Source organism: Choloepus didactylus, chromosome 26, assembly GCF_015220235.1.
Source record: "Choloepus didactylus isolate mChoDid1 chromosome 26, mChoDid1.pri, whole genome shotgun sequence".
NCBI lineage: Eukaryota > Metazoa > Chordata > Mammalia > Pilosa > Megalonychidae > Choloepus > Choloepus didactylus.
In genome coordinates, this window is record NC_051332.1 from 15,361,507 (window position 1) to 15,382,724 (window position 21,218).

Sequence of the window (21,218 nt, forward strand, 5' to 3'; positions counted from 1 at the left end):
AATGCAAGACAGAACAAAAGCATAGAACATATAATAACATGGGTGAACCTTGAGGAAATTATGTTGAGTGGAGTTAGCCAGAAACAAAGGAAAAATATGTTCTCACTAATATGAAATAACTCTAATAAGCAGACTTTGAGAGCTAAAAGCTGATAACACAGGCTACCTGGATATAGAAAGAGGGTAGAAATCAGGAATTTGATGCTGAATAACTGCAGAAATCTCCAGCAGGAATGACGGTGTAGATCCAGAAATGGATAGCATAATACTGTGTGATGGTAGCACAATATTGTAAGTACATGGAACAAAGATGTCTGCAAGTAAAGCTGAAAGAGGTGGGATAGGGGAATGTATGACACTAGAGGTAAAGATAGATGATGAAGACTGTGACTGTATAACTTGGCAAAAACTGGAGTGACCGATGACTTTTGCTAAATGTACAAATGTAAAAATATTCTCGTATGTGGAAGAACAAATGGATGTTAACCACCAGAGTGTTGAAATAAAGGGATGGTATTTGGGAAAAAGCATAATCAAAGCAAACTGGAGTCCATGGTCAAGAGTAACATTCTAATATGCTTCCATTAAATGTAACAAAGGCAACATACCAAAGTTAAATGTGTATGGGAGGGGAATAAAAGGGAGGGATATGGGATTTTTGGAAGTAGTATTGTTTTTTGTCCTTACTATTATATTGTATTGTATGACATTTGTATTTTTCTTTTATTATCTTTTTTATTATTCATCAAAAACACTTTTTCACAATAATCAATGTGTTCAAGTGCTGACTGTGAACACAAATGTACAACTATGTGATGATGCTGTGAACAACTGATTGTACACTGTGGATGGTTGTATGTTACATGAGTATTCCTCTATAAGATTGTAGAAAAAAATATAAATAGAGGTAAAAGTGCTGGAGAAAACATTGAGAGAGGGATGTACCTATTTACTGTTGATGAGGCAGAATGGTGTAGCCTTTCTAGTGGTCACTCTGGTGGCTCCCCACAAAGCTGAGTATGTGGGGCATGGGGCCCAGAAACCTCATTGTGAGGTGTGTATTTGGAGGATCTGAGAGTGGAGACACGGGTGGACATTGGCACATTGGTGTTTGTGGAGGCAGTGTTCATGATTTGCAATGGGTGGATGTTGCCTAAGGGTACACTGACTGAGGAACAGAATGGTGAACTGTGGTGTATGCAAACAATGGAATATTGAACAACTACATGAAGGAGTGAAGCTGTGAGACATGTAATGACGTGAATGGATCCTGTAGACAGTGTGTTCAGTGAAGTATGCCAGAAACCAAGACAAACACTGTAATGCCTCACCAATATGGACTAACTACAATGTGTAAACTCAGAATTAAATCTTAGAGCACAGTCTAACAGGGAAATGATTATTGTAATGGTCCCTAGATCATAAGTCAAATCTATTTCTGAATTTTAATGGCTCTCTCCAAACTCTGAGATGTTGATCCTTTAATGTATAACCTGATTGGTCTCTAAAACATTGGGGTTCTGTGTTAACCTAAAACTCAGAGCTAGAGCTCAGAAGTTATGAATATCAGTATTTACACATAAAGTAACTGTTAAAAAAAATCTGAAAAAGAGCCCAGACTTCAATTATAAATATGAATAAAACAGATCTGGTTAAGACTAGAGCAAATTGAACCAAAGGTTAAAGGTGGAAACTGACTGCATTCAAACTTCAACTTTCATGTGAGACCAAGGGAAGAAATGTTCATTTGGTGTAGAATCTATATTTTCTAAACAATATAATTTCCACAGTTTGTTTGAACACTACAATTACATGGAACTTTGAATAGGAAGTGAGCTATGGTTAGTCTGTATAGATTAGAATGAAATAGGAATAAATCCTAGAGTAATTTGGGTGGAGAATAAAAATATATATTTGGTGCCCCCTGAAGAGCTGGGGGAGAATTCAGAGGTGTTGGACTTCCTCACCTGGATTGTTGCTGATGTTCTCACAAACACTGGGGACGGTTGGCTTGATGTGCTGAGCCCTCTGTCTTGGGCTGGCTCCTATGGAGCTCTTTGCTGCAAGGAGAGGCTAAACCTTCTTGTAATTGTGGCTAGGAGTCTCCCCCTGAGTGCCTCTTTTTGCTGAGATGTTGCCATCTCTCTCTAGCTAAGCTACCTTGGTGGGTGACCTCACTGATCTTTCCCCTATGTAAGACCTGACTCCCAGGGATGTAAATCTCCTTGGCACCACAGGACATGACTCCCAGGGATGAGTCTTACCTGGCATCATGGGATTGAGAACATCTTCTTGACCACAGGGGGATGCAAAATGAAATTAAATGGAGCTTCAGTGGCTAAGAGATTTCAAATGGAGTCAAGAAGTCACTCTGGTGGACATTCTTATGCACTATTTAGATAGCACTTTTTAGGTTTTAATATATTGGAATAGCTAGAAGTAAATGCCTGAAACCACCAAACTCCAACCCAGTAGCCTTGACTCTTAAAGATGATTTTATAACAATGTAGCTTACAATGGGTGACAGTCTGATTATGAAAACCCTGTGGATCACAACCCTTTATCCAGTGTATGGTTGAATGAGTAGAAAAATGGAGACAAAACCTAAATGAAAAAAGGGTGGAATGAGTGGTTATCTGGGTGTTTTTTTGTTTTTATTTATTTTTTTTATTCTGATTCTGATTCTTTCTAGTGTAAGAAAAATGTTCAAGAATATATTGGGGTGATGAATGCTCAACTATAAGATGGTACTGTGAATAGTTGTCCACCATGGATGATTGTATGATATGTGAATATTTCTCAATAAAACTGAATTTTTTTTAAAAAAAGGAGTCCTATTCCTTTGGAAAGATGAGGTGACCTCTGTGATTTAAACAATGGTAAACCCCCTATAGAATCCATTCAATTATAGTCTTTGGAACAAATATGTGAAAAATGCTCATTAGTTTCTTGCAGAAAAGAAATGACTCCAGGGATTGAAATGACAGTGACACTGAACATTTAAGTGCATCTTTCCTTTTTTGCTATTTAGTTATTTACTTGGTCTCTCTGTAAATACAGCATCATTAATTCATTTGCATTTCTGCTGAAGCATTGTCTACCTAACAATACATGACCTGGATTTTTTCCAGGAATATATTTTTAGAAATCTACATAGTAACTGAAAGCCTTGAAATATGTGGTAAAACTGTGGTTTAAATATATGTGCTTTTTGGGCAAATAATATGCAAAAAAATGTGCTTTAACGCTTCAAATTGAATCATATAATTCCCCATTTGTGCATCAATTTCAGATAATTTCATTATGGAGAGTACTTTCAAAAGTCCCTTATATTCTGTAGAGAAGTAATATAGCACAGAAGTAAAGAGTGCTGCTTTGGACTGCACAATCCAGGGTTTAGTTTGTGGAACAGCCAACTTCTTGGTTGTATATCCCTTACTAAGTCACTGAAATTCTAAATCTAGTTTCCTTAAGTGTATGAACAAAATAATGTCTATTTCCATAGAGTTGCTACAAATATTAAATCTGTTATGATTTGAAAGATCTGATGCAGTAGACATAAATTTGGAGTCCATTATCTGACTACCTACATTCTTGCAAAAGTTTGAATACTCAAAGCCTTTGGATATGAAAACATTCAATGGTGCTTTGTACATAATTTTGGTTAATTTTCTTCACAAACAATCTGCTAAAATCAGCACTTCAGTGTTTCGTCTTAGAGCAATGTAAAATATTCTGACAGAATTAAGTATAGAAAAAATGTGTGATCATATTCAGAAAATATTTTTAAATATAAATGAAAATAGAAATATAATCTCTTTTTAGATTTTTTAAATTCTAGACAAAACAAATGTGTATGTATATATTGCATATATATTTATAATTTTTATCATTTTCTATTTCTATTTGTTCAGCTTTTGGTATCCTCTCATCCCCAAGTCTTTGTCAATTCCTCCATAATTTAATCTTGAGAGATGAATGCTTTCTTGGTACCTAAGCAAAATACGAATTTCATCTTACAATGCTCAGAGATCTGAAGTTTTATGTATTCATCAGGTTAAATATCTGTGTACTGAAATATCTCTTTCTCCTGTTTGCTAACCATTTCATTACACTTCAATCTCTGGTGTGTCAGCAAGGTTTACTATGGAGTAGTTCTTTTTTAAATTTAAATGTGATTAAAAATAAATCATTTCCTTTCTCCTGATTTATATAATTTTGTTACAATCTTTAAAAAGAAATAAATTCTTGATTTAAATTCTTGGCTCATTTGTTTTAAAATTTTTAATAAAGAGTATTTAGAAAGCTAAGGATTGATAATGTATCCAAATTTTGTGACATCTCATAAATTATAGTCAGGTGGGTTGCTCAAATTCCCTTTAAAAATTCCTCTACATAATCTGGAATTTCTGTTTTGATATACACTGCTATTAAACACATATCATAAAAGTTTGTTTTCTGCATTTTCCACTTATTTGTTTTTTGTTTTTAAACATTCACAATGATTATTAGATATATTTTCACATTCAAAGATTTAAATTTTTAATTTCTATTACTGATTACTAGGTAGAATTATATTTGTCTATTTTCCTAAATGATATTTGAAAGTTTTTAAAAGCCCAATCTGCATTTTTGGAGTAAAGTTTTTAAAATTTTGTCACCAGTTCATCTCTATTCATTAATTTATTCAATTAATTAAAATGTAAATTTTCCCTATAAATCATGAATTTATATGAAAATTTCAAATTATTTTATATACTACCTCTGCCATTTTGAATGTATTATGTCCCTCCAAATGCCATTATCTTTCATCCAATCTTGTGTGGGCAGACATGTTAGTGTTGATTAGATTGTAATTCTTTGAGTGTTTACATTCAGATGTGACTCACCCAACTGTAGATGATGACTCTGATTAATTTCTATGGAGGTGTGGTCCTGCCCATTCAGCATGGGCCTTGATTAGTTTACTAGAGCACTATGTAAGCTCAGACAGAAGGAGCAAGCTTGCTACAGCCAAGAAGGACACTTTGAAGAACACACAGGAGCTGAGACAGGAGCTGAAGCTTGCAGAGATATTTTGGAGATGGCTTTTGAAAGAAGACATTCACTCTGGAGAAGCTAAGAGAGGACAAATCCCCCAGAGTTATTATGAGTGGCATTTTTGAGGAGTTGCAGTCTAGAGAGGAATGTCCTGCAAGAAAGACATTTTAAAACTAGAACTCTGGATCAGACACCAGCCATGTGCCTTCCTGGCTAACAGAGGTTTTCTGGACAAAAATAGGCCATCCTCCAGTGAAAGTCCCATTACCCTGGACACCTTATGGCCTTAAAACTAATCATGTAACCAAATGAACTCCCTTTATAAAAACCAATCCATTTCTGGTATTTTGCATAATGGCAGCATTAGCAAACTGGAACAGGTCTTGGTAACAGATATGTGGGGTGCTGCAGAGATTGCAAATGCCAAACATGTTGGAACAGCATTTCAAATGGATAAGGGGAAGACACTGGAAGTTTTGTGAAGAGCTTGATAGAAAAGGCCTAAACTTCTTCAAAGAGATAGTGGAAATATGGACTCTAAATATACTTTTGATGAGGTCTTAGGCAGAAATGATAATGTGCTTTTGTGAACTGGAAGAAAGGTGACCCTTGTTTTAATGTGGCAAGGAATTTGGGGAAATTGAGTCCTGGTGTCAGATGGAAGGAAGGATTTGAGAACAGTGAGCTGGGGTACTTGACAAATGAGGTTTCAAAACTAAAATTTGTGGATATAGCATGCTTCTCTTTACAGCTTATAGTAAAATTAAAGTGGAGAAAGATAAATTTAAAACTGAACTCAGGTGCAAAGAAACCAGAAACTGATGGTTTGGAAAATTCCAGGCTTCCAGGTCATGGAACCCCAGAATATATAACCCCATGTGAGGATTTAATAAAACATGGAACGCAGCTGTCATTTCAGTACAAGCCAAAATTGGAGATAGAGTTACCCAGAAAGGATTTCTGGAAAGTCCTATTATCTGACAGCTTTGACCCCTGTATCATTCTTCTGAAGCCAACAGATTTTTTGTGGGATCTTCATAGATTGAGCTACTGCCAGTCTGGGCTGGAGGAAACAAACAAGGAACAAATTGAAGGAAAAATTTCTTCAAAGACAGAGTCATAGATGTTGACATCTGGAGTCAAGAGATCTCATACTGGGAAAGCAGAATGATCCACACTGATGGAAATGGTGAGTTTACCCAAGAAGTTGAGGGTGGGACTTCCACCTTGATGTTCAGGAAGAGTGCTATCACCTCAGGACTCAAAGAGGATGGAGCACATTTCCCAGGGATTGCAGAGAGCCTAGCCTCCAGCCCACTCTTCTGAAGGGGTTCAGTATGTTCCTGAGATAGAAGAGAGTCCAGGTGCTGTCCTGATGTTTGAGGAGGATGGGGCCAAGAAGGTGGTCTCTCCAATGTTTGGATAAGTTGGAGCACTCATCCCAGAATTTGGAGAGAAAAGGGGTTCCTGTCTTAGCATATACTGGGCTTCATGTCTTAGTTAAATGTCCTTCTGTCTGCATCTCCAAGCATTTTTAAGCATCAGCATCAGCAAGCATCTGGGCCTATCAGCATTTTGAAGGACCCCAGTAAACTAATTAAGACACATGCTGAATGGGTGGGACCATGTCTCCATGGAAATAATCTAAACAAAATTTTCACCTACACTTGTGTGAGTCACATCTTCATGGAAAAAAACTAATCCCAATATCCTTCAAGATTTGATAAAAGATCATGGATTTTTGTGGGGGATAAAATATATCCAAATTGACACATACCACCCATGGACTCCATAAGGCATGATATTTCCATATACAAAATATATTCATGCCATCACAATATCACAAAAATTTAAATCATTTCCATGACAATATGTAAGTACAAGATACTATCAAAATCAATTACAAGCACTGTCTGTCCTAAGGCAAAATTACTCTCTAGCTGTGGAGCTGTGAAACTCAGAACAAGTTATCTGCTGTGAATATACAAAACAAGGACAGCTATAGGATAAACATATCCATTGCCATAAGGACATAAGGAGAAACTGAAAGGAAAATGGTTCACAGGAACTGTTCCTAAACTCAACAGGGCAAACTCCATTAGATTTCAAAGTCTAAGTGTGATTTATACAATGATGTTTCATATTGGGGCTTCAGAAAGCAGGAGTCCAACCATTTCTAAGGGCCTTTGTGGCATCCCTTTCTCTCTCCAAACACTGGGAGAGTGCTCCCACATGTTCACACATTGTGGAGGCCACCTCTTTGGCCCCACCCTTCTCAAACATTGGGGCAGCACCTGGACTCTCTGCCATCTCTGGGGCACATATTCAACCCTTTCAGAAGACTGGGTGGTGGCCAGGCTCTCCCCAATCCCCAGGGAATTAGTTCCACACTCTCTGATGCCTGGGGTGGCAGCACTCTTCCTGAGCATCTAGGCAGAAGACCCACCCTCTGCCTACAGGGCAAACATCCTTTCCATGTTCATTGGTTGTTCTGCTCTCCTTTCCTGAGATTTCAAGATTGCAGACCTCAATTTACATGGTTCTGTCTTTGAAGAAATTTTTCCTTCAATTTATTCCTTCTCCATTCCTTCCAGTCCAGACCAACAATGGTTCTGTCTATACAGATCTAGCAAATATTTTTAGGCCTTGCATGCTGTTTATGTGGGTCAAAAGCATCAGACAATAGGATTTTCCACAAATCATTTGTGGAAAACTCCATATCCAGTCCTGGCTTCTACAAAATGGTGTTTGCCTTCCATGTTTGGTTAAATCCCTCACTTGGGGTTGTAGAGTCTGGGATCTCACTTTTTGGAAGTACAGAATTTTCCAAACTATCAGTTTCTGGTCTTTGTACCCAGAAGTTCAATTCTCAGTTTATCCCTGTCATCTCACACTTTACTAAGAGCTGCAAGGAGAAGCCAGGTCACACTTTTGATATTTAGTTTTGAAATTTCCTCAAGTATCCCAGCTTGTCACTTTCAAATTCTGCCTTACATCTGACACCAGGACTTCATTTTTACAAATTCTCCACCACTTTCAAACGAGGATTGTCTTTCTGGAAGTTTGCAATGACACATTCAACATTTCTGTTCAAAACCTCACCGGAAGTATGTTTAAGGTACATATTTCTACCAACAGTCTCTTCAAAGTTGTCTAGGCCTTTTATATCAAGCTTCTCACAATTCTTCCAGAATCTTCCCATTATCAAGTTAAGAAGCCATTCCAAGCATGTTTGGTATTTGCAAGTGCAGCAGCACCCTACTTCTGGTACCAAAATATCTTCTGGTTTGCTAATGCTGCAGTTATACAAAATACCAGAAATAGATTAGGTTTTATAAAGGGGGTTTATTTGGTTACAAATTTGCAGTCAGAAGTCCATAAAAGTGCCCAAATTAATGCATCAACATGGGTATACCTTCATTGAAGAAAGGCCTTTGGCATCCAGAAAACCTGTCTTAGTTGGGAAGGCATGTGGTTGGCATTTCCTGACCCTGGATTGCTTTCCAGCTCCTCTCTCAGCTCCTGTGCATTCTTGATTCTTTCTACTAAGGCCTTTCTCTCTAAGCACCTGGGATTCCTGTCTTAGTCTATCGCAGGGAAAACTCTGAGCTTCATCTCTTAGCTACAAGTACTTTTGTCTGCATCTCCAAGCATGTCTAAGCATCAGCATCAGCAAGTATCTATGACTCTGTCAGCATTTTTAAAGGACTCCAGTAAACTAATTAAGACCCATGCTGAATGGGTGGCACCAGGCCTTCATGGAAAAAATCTAACCAAAATTTTCACCTTGAGTTGGGTGTATCACATCTCCATGGAAATAACCTAATCCCCACATCCCACAGGATTGGATTAAAAATCATGGCTTTTGTGGGGGATATAATATATACAAACTGGCACAATGATTAACAGATTTTTTAAATTTTCAAACAATACTAAGTTCAAGAAATGCTTATTTTATTAAATTCCAACTACCCATAATTATAGTATATTCTATAAAACTTTTATGATGTTATTAAATAAATATAATATAAACTTTGAACAATATTAATCACTATATTTTTTACATTGTCCTTTATCCCTATTTATATCATTGTATATCATATTAAATGTAAGATTTGATATGAAGTAGTTATGAGAGAAAATTCTTGTTTAGTGTGCTATTGTAAAAGTTGAACACTTGAAATAGTGATAATGAAGTAAGACTGGAGCAATTCACACTAAACAATGAAATATAGCTTTTGTTTTTAAATGATGTTATAGAAATTGTATAAAATAGGTTACATTTACTGAGGAATTATGGAATTCCAGACAACATTCAAAGTGCTTTAAATCCATAATTAACATAGTTTATGTTCACAAGATATCTCCATGCATTATCTGACATTTAATCTAAAGTAATAGAAAGACATTCTTCCACTTGTTTAGGCAAACAAGTAGAGTCATCCTGGCATTTTCTCTATGTTACACACCTCAAAACATAATATAATATTTATTCCCTCTGCAGAATATATTTGGAATGTGAATTTTTCAACAACTTCTCTGCTAAAACCCTTGTCAAAACAATCTTTATCTCAGTATCTAAAGTATTGCAGATATCTTCTAGATTACCTACTTTTTTCTACCTTATCCATTTTGAGTCTAATCTCAATATAGAGTGTTGGGTGTTACTCAACAGTGTGCTACAACTTAAAGTAAGTTGGATCATATCACTTTTCCCCACAAAACCTACAAGACTTCCTATCAAAGAGTAAAAATTAAAAAAATAAAGGATCCTCCAGATCAAAAATGGTTTTGCCCCTTCCCCTTACTCCTCTGAATTCAACCTTTATCATTGTGTCTGTTATGCTTACTTTGGAGTGGTCATAATGACCTCACTATTCCCTATACACATTGGCCCTGATGCTGTCTGGATATTTTCCTTTCTCTTCTCCCTGAAATTCTCTTCCCCAGGTAACTGCATGGCTCTTTTCTCATTATGTTCCTCATAAGTCCATGCTTTTTCACTCTATTTTAAATAGCCCCAACCTCATTCCTCATGCATGTGGCAACTGTTTTCCATAGCAGTTTACCCCTCTAAAACTATATATTTTGCAAAAAAAATCCATTTATTTATTTAAAAAAAATTAACAGAAAAACAGGTTCTTTGAGCATTGTATATTGCTGGCAGGCATTCTATGGAGTTGCTGAGAGAAGTCAAACTCATTGTGGCAATACCATCTAAAGCTTTTGAAACATACATCTATTGTTCTATTTTCAGAAAGAAATTTTAAAGGAAAAAACAATTAACAGGTGATTTGATTGGGCTGTGGAGAAAACCTGTATTAGTCCTGTTCCAGGTTTCCTGGGTAAGAAAGGTATTGAAAACAGAATGGCCTAAAGAAGGGGAATGTATCATCCTTGGATATAACAGTGCAGACTTTTGCTTGCTAGGGTTTATGGATGGCTTTTTTTTCATGGAAACCTGGAACACAGGTTTATTATCTGCTACAGCTCTACTATTTCTCAAGTTGTCCTCTTCTGCATGTATAATGTGGTTTCATACAGCAATCTCCTCATTAAATTCTGAGGGGAATTGAGGTTTTCAAATTGGAAAAAGAATTCCCCTTTATATTCATGTGGAATGTTTTTAAGGAAAAATTCAGTGCCTTGATTTGATATAAGGTTGTTCACAATACCTGCACTTCTGGTGTGATCCTCTTTAAGGAATTTTATGCTTCACCTAAATTATGAAATTTACCAGCAAAAGGATGTTTCTAATATTTTATTACTACCCTAATTATATTTGTGTGTAACATTAATGCTATCTGTTTTTCATTCCCACTTTTGGCATTTTTGCCTTCCTTTCACAGTGGTTGCTTAAGGGATTATTAGCATTCCAGTAGATGCAACTAATCCTTACCAAATTTGTGCTATTTTTGCAACAACTTTTACTTTTCATGTAAATGAACTCAACAATGCATCAGCATAGTTTTCCTCTAGAAAATCATTTTAAAGCAATTAAATTTTTAAAAATCCAATATTTAGCATATTTCCCTTCACTTTTACATTTATATGTTAATATTTCTTTGAGCAGACCAAATGTTCCCTCTATTATCTTATTCCTTCTGCTTGGGACATTTTTAAAACACATGCCTTCTGGCTATTAACTATTTCTGTATGTGTAAGTTTGGATGTGTAAATTTTCCTGTAAATTTTTCATTTTATTTGTATATATAGTATATTTCTTGTGCATATTGGCCAATTATATATCTTTTAAGGAATGTGTGTTGACATTTTTTGTCCATTTTTAAATTGCATTTTTTGATTATTGTTGAATTGTAGGAGTTCTTTATCTTTCTAGATAATAACCTATATTGGCTGTATTGCTATCAATTATATAATTCTATTATACAAGTTTTCAATTCATTTTCTTGATATTATGTTTTGATGTACTTATGAAGTAGTGAAAGTCTTTATTAAGCCAATCATAGAAATAAGATTGAAAAGAGCTTTTTTAAGAAAGGAAGAGTTGATTTCCAATATACTTGACAAATCATTCAGTTTGCTGATACATGTATAGTTGCAGGGTATTTTCCTGGGTGATCAATAAGATGAGGACATAAAAAATAGGAGTAAAAGTACAAAAAGCTTGATAAGAAGGTAGAGGAATTGGAGGAGAAGGAAAAGGAGAGGAAGAAGAAGTAGAAGTAGAGGTAAATGTAGATGTGGAAGAAGAAGAAAGGGGGAGGAGGATAAAATTTGGAGGAGGAGAAGGAAAAAATAAGGAGAAGGAAGTGAAGGAAGAAGATGAAGAATAAGGAGGATATTGGAAAAACAAAGTGGGTATAATCAATTATGACTATAATGATTCTTAGGTTCCATTCCATTTTCAAGGTACGGAACTAAAACCACAGAAAGATACTTTTCTGGATTGCTAATGCTGCTGGAATGCTAAAACCAGAAATGGATTGGCTTTTATAAAGGGGGCTTATTTGTTTACAAAGTTACAGTCTTAAGGCCATAAATTGTCCAAGGTAAGTCATCAATTGTGTACCTTCACTGGAGGGTGGCCAATGGTGTCGGGAAAACCTCTGTTAGCTGGTAAGGCATGTGGCTGGCATCTGCTCCAGAGTTCTGGTTTCAAAATGGCTTTCTTACAGGACATTCCTTTCTAGGCTGCAGTTCCTCAAAAATGTCACTCTTAGTTGCTCTTAGGGCATTTTTCTCTCTTAGCTTCTCCAGAGCAAAAGTCTGCTTCCAACAGTCATCTTCAAACTGTCTCTCATCTTCAGCTTCCCTCTAAGCTCCTGTGCATTCTTCAAAGTGTCTCTCTTGGCTGAAGCAAGTTTGCTCCTTCTGTCTGAGCTTATATAGTGCTCCAGTAAGCTAATCAAAGCCCATGCTGAATGGCTAGGACCACAACTCCATGGAAATTATCCAATGAAAGATCTCACCCACAGTTGAGTGATCACATCTCCATGGAAACTTCCAATCAAAAGTCTCCAACTCAATCCACAACAATTTGTTTCCTGCCTGCACAAGAATGTATCAAAGATAATGGCATTTGGGGGGACATAATACATCCAAACCAGCATAGATATTATACAGGCAAGTGTGGTGCTGTCAAGAAGGAGATATTTGAAGGAACATCACTTGATTTGAATTAAAAGAGCATATAGAACTTCCATTTCTACTTAGGATGTAGAAATCTGCAAAAGAAACCACATTGCAACAACATAATTTTTAAAAAGCCAAATAATCTTTAAAAATCATAGCTTTTCCCAAGGCCACAAGAAAGTTGATTTTGCATATATCAAGAAATCTGAATTCCAAGGAGGGACAACCTCAGAGAAGATGGGATAATTGAATTCTCACCTTTGTTAGAAGATGGTAGAAAGCAGTGACCATGGTACAAGCTGGTATGAAGAAATGAGTTAAACTATAAAGAATTGTTAAAGCCAAAAGTGGGCTTGAGTGTTAGCTGGGAAAAGCATAGAAACCTACAATCAAGGTGTTTGCATTTCTTCTCAATGTCTTCTTTGCAGGTCCTACCAAGTGCTCATGAGAAATATTGGAGGTGGGCTGGGAGTTCCCCTGACATGGTCACCATGCAGCACAAAAATTGCCAAACATCTTCCTGTCTTACCAAATGTGTATTTTCTATTATTTCTAACTATGGCTTTAACCTTCATTTAGGTTTTCTAATGATAGATAAGTTTATTGAGATAAGTAATGGCAGAATTGCTTCTGCTTCTGGCAACATACAACCTACTAACAGAAATTGGCTTTCTCTTAGGCTCCCCCACAATTATCTAACCAAAGACAAAATCCTGTCATAGTTTCTTTCACAAACCCTCTTACTTAGAATCTGCACATTTCTGCATGTTTTGTGTTTCTCCTCTCTGCATTGAGTAATAAAGCCAAGTTGTTGAACAGGTTTCTTTGGTGGTCCTTAGCTAAAGAGAATTGACAATTACTTTTTTAAAATATCTAGTGGAGAGTGTAAACAACTCACCCAAATTTCATCAAAGAGACAGATTCTGTAAAGTAGCAATGAAATCGTGGAAATAAAATTTTAAAATGCACATGCACGAAGAGTATCAAAAACAAAGAATCCCTTTAACATGTTCATCTGTAGAGTCAATACAGCTGAGAAAAGAATGAGTGAACTTGAAGATAAGCCAATAGGAATTAACAAAACAGAAAGTTAAAGAAAAAAACAGAGTGGGAAAAAATTATACAAGAGCAGTGGGGCAATACCAAACATTTTAATATACTGGTAGTAAGAATAGAAAGAGAGGGGAGCAGAAGAAAGATTTAAAGACATAATTGCCAAGACATTTCCAAAAATAAAGAAAGACTTCAAATCACAGGGCCAAAAATATCAGCATCCCCCTGGAAGGATAAATACAGAAAGCAAATTAACTGACCACAAAAGACATCTATATTTTTCAGACTCACTTCTGAAAAACAAAGGGTCAGAAGGAAATACATATACCCTACAGAAGAAAAAAAACATAGTTATAAAATATTAACCATCTACAAGACAGAACATAATGGAAACGTATTTAAAAATTTGAAAGACAAACCCACATTCCATAATTCAATACCCACTAAAAATAACATTCAAATATAAGAAAAAATGCAGACATTCTTAGGAAAATTAACAAAAACACACATGCACACACACACACACACACACACACACACAGAAACACACCCAGAAACGATATTTTGTTCACAAACTTGTCCTTAAATATGATCCAGTGAGGTATAAAATAACAGAATATAGACATAAGTGACACTGAAAATATAGAAATGAAGGGAACTATATTAAATGTTTGTTTTATAAATTTTAATTGTTTAAGAATAGCTGCTAAAGCAAAACTAGTTTGATGTATGGTTGGTATTAAGCCATATAGGAAAGTGAATTTTATAACAAAAATAACACAATGTAAAAGTATATTAGAGTCTCTACTAAATTATGGAACATATGTTATAGTATGTTATTTTACATAGACTATGAGAAATTAAACATTTATATATTATTCCCCAGGGTAAGTGTTCATGAAAGATGTAATGATAGTGGATGATTTCATAAAAGTAAGGATTAGGGCAAGATCACATTTTGTCTGAAGGCTCTTGAAAATTTTTATTTTTACTCTTATTGTAATGAAGTCTTGTAGGTTTATGAAGAAGGTGGCATGATAAAATATGCATTTTAACAGTAACACTCTGACTTCTACATTTAGATTAAACTTATGGGGGAAAGGTAGAAATCAGGGAGACAGTATAAAATGCTTCAGCAATAATATAAAGAATGAGATTTTGGTTCTCTGGGCCAGTAATATAGAAAAGGAGGTGGTGAGAAATAGTCAAAATCAAAAGACTATTTGCTGATGGACTTGATGTGAGCTGTTTGACATAGAGAATATGCCAAAATGATGCTTAAGAACAAGTAGCAGGATAGCTTTTCATTTTCTGAGATCACATTTTAAGCATTGCAAGAGCCTTCCTAAGAGTCATATTTTGAAGATAAACTATGTTCTTTATATACATACAGTCCTTTGAATATTGTCTGCTACACAGTATGGGCTAGATAAATATATCTGTTTTATATATTATTATAGAAATCGATCATTTGTAAATAAAAAATCTATTGTTCATATTTTCTCATACTCTATTCCAGTCTTATTTTCTTTGTCATTACTGAAAGAGTTCAAATTTTACAACATGGAGAAATCTGTCACAACAAAATGAACAAAAGTATTTGTCTTAAAAATATTTCAGACCATGTATTACATAGCATATGATATGCATTGATATAAATAGCAACAGTAGAAGGGCAATGCAAATAGTGTCATGTTTTCATATTGCCCAACTATTATGTTACATTTATTTAATAACATCATATATGCTTTATAGAATATATTGTAGGAGGACAGGGTAGTCTGAAGTTAATTAAAATGTAAGCATTTTCTGGAATTATTAATGTCTGCAATATTAGCAAATATAATGAGCATCATTGCCAATGAATAACAACAGCATCCATTTCTTAGATTATAAAAATAACATAAATGAGAACAAGACATGCACAGTTCATAAAACAGATGAGAAAATGTAAGGATCTTATAAATATAAGAAAGGACACAGAGTATATACAAGATGAGGAATTAGTCTAAATAGTACATTATTAAAAATAAATGCTTATTAAAGACATCTCTAGATGCAAATCAAGGTTAATTGCAATAAATAGAGATGCCAGACAACATAGAGATCAGAGCAAAAGTAAGCATACTACATTAACTTATATGGATACTATATAAGAGAAATTAAAATTTTCATATAAATTCAGGATGTGGAGGAAAATAACACACATTATAATTATTTAATAAAGTAATTAACAGTGATACTACTAGGAAAAAGTCATTAATGGTTTACTTCCAAAACAATATTAAATTTATTTTAATTTTTTAAAAATCATTTAAGTAAATGAAATATAAGTCTACAAAAAAACACTTAATATAAGTTAAAGCAATACAAATCAGTTGAAAGCAAATAAAATATACAATATCCATTGCTGGACTTTAAATGAAAATATCAAATATAGAAAAAGATAGAAAACATGCATTCTTAAATTTATATTGAATAGTAAAAATAATTAAAATTACCATTTCAGATTTTGTAAAAGAGTTTTAAAAGGAAATTTTAGCAACCTAAGTGAGTAAAATTCATGAGATATAAAAAAATTTTCTATTCATTCATTACCAATTCTTAGCTTTGCAAATTTTCTGTATTAAAAATTTCAAAACAAAATAGTATTTTAACTCAAGACTTTATTTCTTTTTAAGGAATATAATCTTAGAGAAAGCAAGGAAAAGGGAATATGTTAATTATAACAAAATTTAATAAGGAATATAATTTACTGAAGCTTATTGGCACATCACCATTTGCTAGGGTTTTCACAGGGGTTAGAGGTAGACACAAAAGAAATATTTCTGTAAGGAGATATTTAACCTTATGAATGATAAAACTTCAAGTCTCAAACCATTGCAAAGTCACATCCTTAATTTTACTTATGTAGCAAGAACAAACTAATTTCTTGGGTTTAAACAACAAAAGGATTACAAAAGTTGTGAAGATGAGTGAAAGCCAAAAGCTGAAAAATGGCTATAGAAAATGAAAAAGAAATTGTATATATTCATAATATATGCATACACATACATAATATTAGTCTAGAAGACAATGAAGAGAGCTATCAAAACTAGTTAGGCTATTTCTATTTTCTTTAATAATATAAAATAGCTTGCAATTTTCTTCATTATTAACATAGAAACATATACTTTTTTCCATAACTTAATTATCTTACAACATTTTACTTTGCTCTAAGACCAAATATTGAAGCACTCCTTTTCATTTTTAGTTATTTTTTAATGACTAAGACTAAGTAAAAGTATTTAGAAAATACCATGAACATTTTCATAACAAAAGCTGTTGTGCATTCAAAAGTTTGCAAGAATGGACATATGCTGATGATCTGGCCATAAGTGATTAGTATTGAATTAAACTCTTTCCATTTATCAGCTGATTTGATGTTTAACAAAACTCTCTGTATTTAGAATTATTTTTCTTGTACAGTGGAGGAAACTAGATTTAGAGTTTCAGCAATTTACTTAGTTGGTGTGCCATAAGGCTAAAATCTGGCAGATACAGAAACCAAACACTTCAGTGTCCAATCCAAAGCAGCACCATTTCTATATTTCTGTATTTCTTCTTCAGAAAAAAATTGAATGATTTATGAAAGTGCCCTTAAATATAAAATTCTCTGAAACTGGAACATGAATGGGGATTTCTGTGATAAAATTTGAAGGACAACACTACATTATTTTTACACAGTAGTTGCCCTAAAACATATATTTAAATTACAGGTTTAATGCATATTTCATTGATTCCACTTCTTGTGTAGATTTCTAAAACATATACTTAAACATGTTCCAGCTCATGCATGGTCTAATAGAAGTTGGCTCAAAAAAATTGCAAACAAATTAAAGGATGCTATTGTGGGTAGAATGTGATGAAGTAAACCTCTAAATATGACAGAAAGAAAACCTGAGGTTAAAGATTCAGCACCATATTATTTCAACTTCCTGGAGCCTTCTCTCTTCTGCATGACTCTAATGAGGGCATTTTTCACTTCTTTGTTCCTAATGCTATAAATGAGTGGATTCAGCATGGGGATCACCATTGTATAAAACACAGAGGCCACTTGATTCCTTCCCAAGGAGTAGGATTTCTTTGGTTTTAAATAAGTAAAAATTGTAGTGCCATAAAAGATGGAGACTCCCAGGAGGTGGGAGCCACAAGTAGAGAAGGCTTTGTGCTTTCCTGAAGTGGAATTAATTTTCAGGATAGTAGACAGAATGGACATGTAGGAAACAGAGATTGTAATAAGAGACAACAATTCATTTAAACCAGCAATAACTAGTATCATGATTTCAAGGTCTTGAGTGTCAGTGCATGACAGGGCTAATATTGGGGGAACATCACAGAAAAAGTGATAGATTACATTGGATTTGCAGTAATGGAAACTGTTCATGCAAAGAACATTGACTAAGGATTCAGTACTGCCAATCACATAGGATCCAATGATGAGGGCATGGCAGAGTCTTGCAGACATAACAACCTGGTAGTTAAGAGGATTACAGATAGCTACATAGCGGTCATAAGCCATTGAAGAAAGAAGGAAAAATTCAGTGACACAGAGGAGGACAAAAAAATACATCTGAGTGAAGCAGCTCATGAATGAAATATACTTGTTAGAAGTCAGTAAGTTCTCTAAAGTTTTAGGAGTGATGACTGTTGAGTAACAGATGTCAAGAAATGACAGGTTACTCAGGAAGTAATACATGGGAGTGTGAAGCTGGAGATACAAGTAAATTATCATTATCATCCCTGCATTCCCTAGAAGGGTAATCAGGTATATCAAGAGAAATAACATAAAGAGGACCTGACAGATCACCTCAGAGTCAGTCAATCCCAAAAGGATGAATTCAGTTATATCTGTGTTATTCCTATTTCCCATAGTAGCATTCAACTGTTGGGAGCTGTTTGAGAATTCAAAGGTGATACTTGGTTGAATGTCTTCAAAGCAGTTTTTGATTATAGATTTGATGTAGAATTTTTTAGATTAAAGGGTTTTTGATTGTAGAAACTCAAGATAAAGAATTTTCTGCAAAATAAGAATGGAAAAAGATTAGTTTGCCTGCTAAATATATTTTAGGTATAAATCATCATATGGACCTTATATAATAAAGTTATATATTTCATAATTACAATCAATTTTACAATTTATTAACATATTTTATGCACATGGAATTAATATAGCATAGATATTACTTTTGTGGACTACTGTGGATGAGAAAAATGGCACAGAATGTTAAGTAATTCATCTAGCCTCAATAATTGTTCTTGACTCTGTGATTCTACCAAGAATATTTATGTCAAGAGATCATGCACAAAACATTATATTCTTATTTAATTAATTACAGAAAACAGAAAAAAATTACTAAGATATAGAAAAATGGTAGAGAGATTCATGCATTATTTACTGTTCTTTTGTGTCCATTATCATTAATCATACCTTAGAGTACTTTAGGGGATTCTACTAATATTATTGACCACATATTACCATTCCTTATCAGAAGATATTTTAACAGATTATTTAATCAAATATCATCCAAAGTATATTTACTGTATATGTATATGCATTGATGACTCTTATTCCATCAATTATGTATTTCCATTTCTACAAATCCTGGCAATCCTTAGGTAAGGTCAACATGATATTTATATTTATATGCACATTATTGTAATAATATATCTATTTTTAGATAAACTAAAACACTCAAACTTTGAAATTAGTACTTAACCTGAGCCAAGGTTGATGTAAAACTTCATACAGCTTCTCTGTCTAGAAATCTTAAATCTCAAGTTTGTCTCACAAATAAAGTAATTAACATTTTATGGAGCTTGAAATTTCCTTGATATAATATTTGCTTCCATTGATAAAACTTTTGTCTGAAATTTTTGGGCACAAATTTTTATTTGTGCTTTTTTCATTTTTTGAGGTGAAATAAATCAGGCTAAAATGTATTTCAGGTCCTGTCAAATATAAAGTTTTCCTGAAAATTATATACCAAAACTATGTCAGAAGCTACTGTGAACATAGCAGGGGAGAGTATTCTTTGTCTTTCATCCTGATAATGCCAGGCACAATGTATGCTGAGAACTGCTGATAATGGATAATGCAACATTTAGTCACCTTTGGGACCAATTTCCAGGGAAGATTGCTTGGTATGATTCCAAGGATCAAAGTTTAAAGACTAATGCATTAATGTTAATCTTGTTAGAGAAAATTGTCTTCCTTTTAGTAGCCACAAAATAACAAGTAACATTTTTTTGGTATTCCCTTGTGATGTTCTTATTTACGACCAGGTTAAGGAAAGGTGTTTTTAGAAAAATATTTAATTAATCTGTGGCTGAAAGGACAAATCTATAACCATCAGGTGTGGAACAACACAGTTTTCTTTCAATTATTATCTTTTATGCATATGCTTTTTCATATATGTATATACGTTTGTGTATATAATTTTATGATGCTGTATTTTCAGTAGTATACTTATTTTATTATTAAACATTTATAATACACATATGCTCTATTAGACTTGTAAAACCCACTAGTTCATGTATTTTTCCAGTGGCTGGTGAAGCACAACTGGCATCTATCTGGGAGTGTGCACAACCTGAGTAATGGGCATTTTGAAACCTTGCAAGGAAAACATAGCGCAGTTTCTTCAGTCAGGACTGAGAGTGTCACCCAATTCATCTACATGGGGGATGCACTGTTGTATTCAGTCATAACAATATTTATGCAGCTTGTTTATTATTTCAGTGTATTGGCTTTTATTATATTAAAAGAAACATGATGAAAGAAAGTATAATTCTGTGCTGAAAGAGTAAACATTTTTTAATTAATTTGATGATCCAAACCTGACTTCCTCTATATATAACAAGGAGAACACATTCTTGAGAATCCTGCAGTAATTAAGAAAGAAATTAACATTCATGTAGATTTATAAGCAGCTCATTCAAGAAAAAATGTTTGCATTGCAGAATTTCAAGATAGAATTTGATGGTATGGAAAAAAATTTTTAAATATTAAATCATAATTTTGATGAAATTTTTGAAACACAATTCTTCTCTTCTTCAATAATTCAGTGATGCTGAAAACCAAGCCAGCTTCAATTTGTTTCTCTACTTGTGCCTTTTGGGTTTAAGATATTCTTTGTCAATGTCACCTCAATAAGGTCAGCCTACTCCTTGCAAAATTACCATGAAGGAGTTTTCTTTTAACAATTAACTCAGTTTTCCATAGTTCTTATTTGTACTTTAAAATAAAATAAGCAAGTGTTAAAGAAATAAATATTACCTATACTAATGTTATGTCTAATGTTTTTTGCTGAATCTTTGTTTGTGGCATTCAAATATATCATCTCAAACAGTAAAATAATTCTGACGGACTTTCAGTGGTAGGGAACAGAATGGAAAAATGATTTCTATGTCCTACACTTTAACAAAATTGGAACTTTATTCCTGACAATTACTCAATGTGATTTAAAAACAAATTTTAAGGAGGCAGG

At 34.0% G+C, this 21,218-nt stretch overlaps 1 protein-coding gene across 1 annotated transcript; it reads right to left on the reverse strand.

Moving 5' to 3' along the window:
* Positions 1 to 17,653: 17,653 nt before the first annotated feature.
* On the reverse strand, positions 17,654 to 18,601 carry LOC119520895 (olfactory receptor 8H1-like). The gene has a single exon (XM_037818752.1). It carries the CDS (start codon positions 18,599 to 18,601, stop codon positions 17,654 to 17,656), a length of 948 nt encoding a protein of 315 aa, XP_037674680.1.
* Positions 18,602 to 21,218: the final 2,617 nt, after the last annotated feature.

Excerpts from the sequence above, each read along its gene's own strand:
- LOC119520895 (XM_037818752.1), bottom strand. The coding sequence starts at position 18,601 with ATGGGAAATAGGAATAACACAGATATAACTGAATTCATCCTTTTGGGA.